Below are 4,772 nucleotides of genomic sequence, written 5' to 3'. Positions count from 1 at the left end.
AATCCAGTGGTCAAGGGATGGGTTGAAAATGACAACCATCTTGAGCCTTTCATGGCTGACCCGCCACCTGCTCCAGACACACTTCCTTAAGAAATTGGATAAAGCTGCCAGTCAGACTATGATTCAAGGTGGTGGAGCTGCAAGAAACATGGACTGTCCTGCTCTATTACATGTGGTAACTGCCGCAGTGTCACTTATGCAAATTCTCCTGTGATTATCTTTGGAGGAAGTGACCGAGGAACACCAGGGCAAACCGATCTTATGCTAACTGGTGACTGACACACAAATAAGCCTTTTACTGTTGTGATTTATGTTATGAATATGATTTGATGACAGAATTTGAACATAATTTTTCAAGGCTTTTCCAACAAGGTGCAACTTCTGCATATTCCCACATGGATTTGTAAAGTAGGTCATTTATACAAGGTATCGTGTAATGTGACCTAATTTTCAGCTAGTAGGACAGTGACCTGTGGGTCCTAGGGTTGATTTTCAGATTCTACAAACCATGTAGAGTAATATTCAGCAAAAGAAAATATATTGCAGCAAACTCTTCTGTTAAATCTTTGGAGGAACTGTTCCCATAAGAATTTATAAAGTAGGTCATTTGTACAAGGTATCGCGTAATGTGACCCAATTTTCAGCCAGTAGGACAGTGACCTTTGCGTCCTAGGGATGATTTTCAGATTCAGGAAAATATATTGCAGCAAACTCTCCTGTGATATCTTTGGAGGAACAGGCTGACTGAGGAATACACGGGCAAGCCAATCTTATGTTGACTGGTGACTGACACGCAAATAAACCTTTTACTGTTGTAATTTGTCTTATGAATATGGTTTGATAACAGATTTGAAATTAATTTTTCGAGACCCTTCCAACGAGGTGCAACTTCTGCATATTCCCGCAAGAATTTGTAAAGTAGGTCATTTGTACAGTGTATTACGTAATGTGACCTAATTTTCAGCTACTAGGACGGAGACCTGTGCGTCCTAGGGTTGATTTTCAGATTCTACAAACTATGTAGAGTAATATTCAGGGGAAGGGGGGGGGGGGGGGGAGGGCGAGGTAAGGTGGTGGGTGACGCAGCCTGTTATTGTGATAAGGCTTTTGGAGCTGCATTACATGAATAACATCTACACTGCCTTTATTGTTGTTAATTTAAAAATAATTTTAAAAGAGAGAGAGAGAGAGAGTAATAAAAAAAAAAATTTAAAGATGAAGAAGAACAAACGAATTTAGAAAAAAAAAGTGGAAAAAAAGTGGTGGAGCTAAAGAGTTTCATGTGTGATAATGATACACGTTTGGTTTTTGAAGGACTGGTCTGTACGACTACATCTTTAGAACTTTTTTATTTCACACACAATTTTTTTTTTTTTTTTTTTTTTTTTTTACTGATGATTTTCAAAACATTTTTTTTAGTCCTTTTTCATAACAGCATCATAGCATCTTTAGTTCTTTACGTCAGTGTGAGGGGTCACGTAGGGAAGCGAAAGGGAGCAGACTGTGTATACAGTAGAAGTGAATGTAAACATATATATAATGTTTACACAGAACCTCAACCGAGAGCGAGTGGCAGTGTGTGACCCGCCAGTACGTGCAGGCATTCCACTGATGATCCTGTTCAGCGCTGGCCGCTATCTAGGCCTGAAAAACGCGATCAGGCATCTGCCATCTCCCCCCTCCCCTCCCCCGCCCCCCGCCTCCCCCGCCAGCATTGGGACGTGGTGTAGCGTTTATGGATCAATCCGTACGCTTTGACATATCCTTGAAACTGAAACTGAAGTGTGGATGTGTGCCGATAACGTTGTAAAATGATTTTTTTAATTTATTTTTATTTTTATTTTTATGACGGATGCATTTTTCAGTAGAACTTAAAGGATCGTGATTTGGATTGGCAACATTTCATGTCTTTTCAGGGATTTCACCTGACTCAGTGTGTGCCTATTTCTGTATGTGTACGTGCGAACGCGAGCATATATGTGTGTGCCAAAGTGTGTGTCTGCGTGTGTGCGTGTCAGTGCCGTGTATGCGCGCGCGCGTGTGTGTGTAATTGCTGATATGCATCACTGAGTGTATGCTTGCTGTTAAAGCAGAGGGGCAGAGACTGTGCATTTTCCAGACATAAGTGTTCAGTGTAATCATACACACTCGCTCTCTGTGCGTCTGTCACATTTTTTTTGTACAAGAATGTCTTTGTGAGACTAAGTTAGACTATAAATCGACGGCAGAAAACATATTTCATTACATTAAGAGGCGTGGACGGACTGGTTCAAATGTCTGTATTTACAACATGAATCAGTTGCTGCACACATCATCATCAGCCCAACAGACAAGGATACCAAAGTAGTTCGCTTGACCAATGCCAAATCAGTACTTAAATAAAAGCAGCCACTTCCAACAAGCCGCCGCTGGGAAGAACTTGGGAAAACAAAGTGCCTCAGAGAAGTGGATTCCATCACATTACAATGCATGGACACGAGAAAGCAGGAAGCAGTGTACCCTACTACACCGTACTGTACTGGACTGCACTGTGCAGTTCTGCCTATTGTATTGTACTGCACAGTGACTGTACTGTACTGTACTGTGCTGTACTGTACTGTACTGTATAAATGATCCACACATGGCTGGAAACCGGGATGATTTACTGTGCCGGCGCCAGGGTGCTGTACCGACAGGCCACCCACTCCATCGTACACTGGCCTGGAACGTCAGCCCAATATGTGTGCAGCGGAGAGGAGTGGGGGCAGGGAGTGGTTGAACTTCTGAAGCAACTCCATGGCCAGGTGAACAGCCTGGGATGGAGATTTCGTCAGGCGGCAGTTGCTGACGCCGCGTGTCCACGTGTTGTGGTAGGAAGAGAGCTTGAGGTCGTTGTTGTCCAGCAGAACGTGGGGAATATCCAGGAGAACACACAGGATGTGTCCGTGAAGACGCTCCGTGATCACCACACGACCTCGCTGCAGGATGTCGTAACCGTGAAGCAAGACATTGACGGCCTTTCGGAACGATGTCTTCCCGCCCAGGGACGGCATGGCTATCCAGTCCCCTCGGCTGACTCTCACGTCGGGAGGGAAAGTGGGCAGAGCTCTGCCGTCTGGTCTTTCCCCGTCGTGCCTGTCCAGCCACAAGACGTCATAGTAAGGAGAAATGTAGCGACTGACAGGACTGTTGTGGAAGGCCATGTCCGGAGCCAAAATCAGACGAGTTCCTTTGTTGAAAATCCGTCTGCCAATAAACAGCGACTGCCTGTCTCTGAGTAGAATGGTCAGGTTGGAATTGCAACAGTACGTTCTGACGGCCGCGTCAAAGGAGGGTTTGCTGCCTCTCATGTAGATGCTTTCGGAGAAGATAACCAGCTGGTAGGATCTAAAGTACTTGATAGCCAGCCTCCGACAATGCTCTTCTGAAGCGTACCCGATCAAGTTTCCTCCCCCACTCATAAGGACAACAACCTGCTCTGTGGGATAGCGCTGAGCGAGAGTCAGACTTTCCTTAGTCAGGTTAGCGCTGCAGCGACGAACGTCGATATAAGAAACGAGTTTGATATCCAATTTTTCCAGTAAAACCACCTCCGCCACAGTGATAGCAGGGTCTCCTTTGTTCTCGAAGGACGCCAGACCAAACAAAATCGCGTATTTTTTCCCGGCCAGCAGGTCACGAAAAAGATTCACGTGCAGGCGTTGAGCTTCTGCTGTCACAGCTCTGCCGCTGGTCAGATAGGGCGACAAGCCGTCTGTCTCAAAGGGCTCTGCCAGAGGCTTCGTCCTCAGGAATTCTCTCACCTTATGCAACGGCTTACGGGCAGGCTGGAAGGCCACGTCCTGGTTGAGGAGGACCTGCCCGTCCCTCCACTTCTCCAGCCCCAGAAGTAATCTTCGCGCGTAGTTTGTCGTGCTTGCAACTTCCACTGAAGCTGTGCGCGTCACTCTCAGAATGTCGGAGTGCAGTTCACCGGACGTCTTATTAAACACAACTGGAGACTTATGCATTGACATGGGCTGATCGGGCTGGCTATAAAGAAGTCGGTTGAAAGTGCGAAAGTAGGAACTTTCCTTCCTTTCCAAAGAGTCAAGAATGGATGCTATATAACCAGTAGAGTCAGAGTCGTATGTTTCAAGAACAGATGTGTTGTAGTGATAGTAAGTATGGCGTTTAGTTTCTGGTAGATGCACGGAAGAGTCAGTCACAAAGAATCCAGGCGTCGCTACCACGTTGACCAAAGTGGCCACGACACAGAGACTGGCCAGGAGAAGTAGTACTCTTCGGACCTTCCTGGGGCATGGGTGTGGCAGTCTCATGATGGTATCTGCAATGGACAAGGGATCAGGGTAACAGTTGTATCACTTACACACACACACACACACACACACACACACACACACACACACACAGAGAGAGAGAGAGAGAGAGAGAGAGGCCATAAGAGCCTAACAAATGTTGCAGGACTGAATGGGATGTGGAAAAAAAAACTTTTAGTAAATAGCCCAATATGTGATTAAAAAGGTAGATAAATGACGAACAATTAACATGAAATAATATTTATTTATTTATTCATGTATTGAATATGTGGTTAATTGATTAACGCGAGCGCAAGACACACGATGGATTAACGATTTTCATTGAATTGCATATGCCAAGATCATGGTTTCAGCGGTAGATTTAAAGCCAAAGCTTATTTCATATAATCCAACTGCTTACATGGTATCGGAACACTGAAAACGGTGAGCTGGAGATAATTCTTATCTCGTGATTGGTGTCTTCACAGTACAGCC

At 45.1% G+C, this 4,772-nt stretch overlaps 1 protein-coding gene across 1 annotated transcript; it reads right to left on the bottom strand.

Moving 5' to 3' along the window:
- Positions 1 to 2,708: 2,708 nt before the first annotated feature.
- On the bottom strand, positions 2,709 to 3,989 carry LOC143297619 (uncharacterized). Its single transcript, XM_076610036.1, has one exon. It carries the CDS (start codon positions 3,987 to 3,989, stop codon positions 2,709 to 2,711), a length of 1,281 nt encoding a protein of 426 aa, XP_076466151.1.
- Between the last annotated feature and the right edge of the window lie 783 nt (positions 3,990 to 4,772).

The sequence above is a fragment of the Babylonia areolata genome, chromosome 23 (assembly GCF_041734735.1).
Source record: "Babylonia areolata isolate BAREFJ2019XMU chromosome 23, ASM4173473v1, whole genome shotgun sequence".
Classification (NCBI taxonomy): domain Eukaryota; kingdom Metazoa; phylum Mollusca; class Gastropoda; order Neogastropoda; family Buccinidae; genus Babylonia; species Babylonia areolata.
The sequence above is the reverse complement of the archived record's forward strand: the minus strand, read 5'-3'. Positions and strand labels throughout refer to the sequence as shown.

Coding starts and splice junctions, on each gene's coding strand:
- LOC143297619 (XM_076610036.1), bottom strand. CDS start 3,989: ATGCATAAGTCTCCAGTTGTGTTTAATAAGACGTCCGGTGAACTGCAC.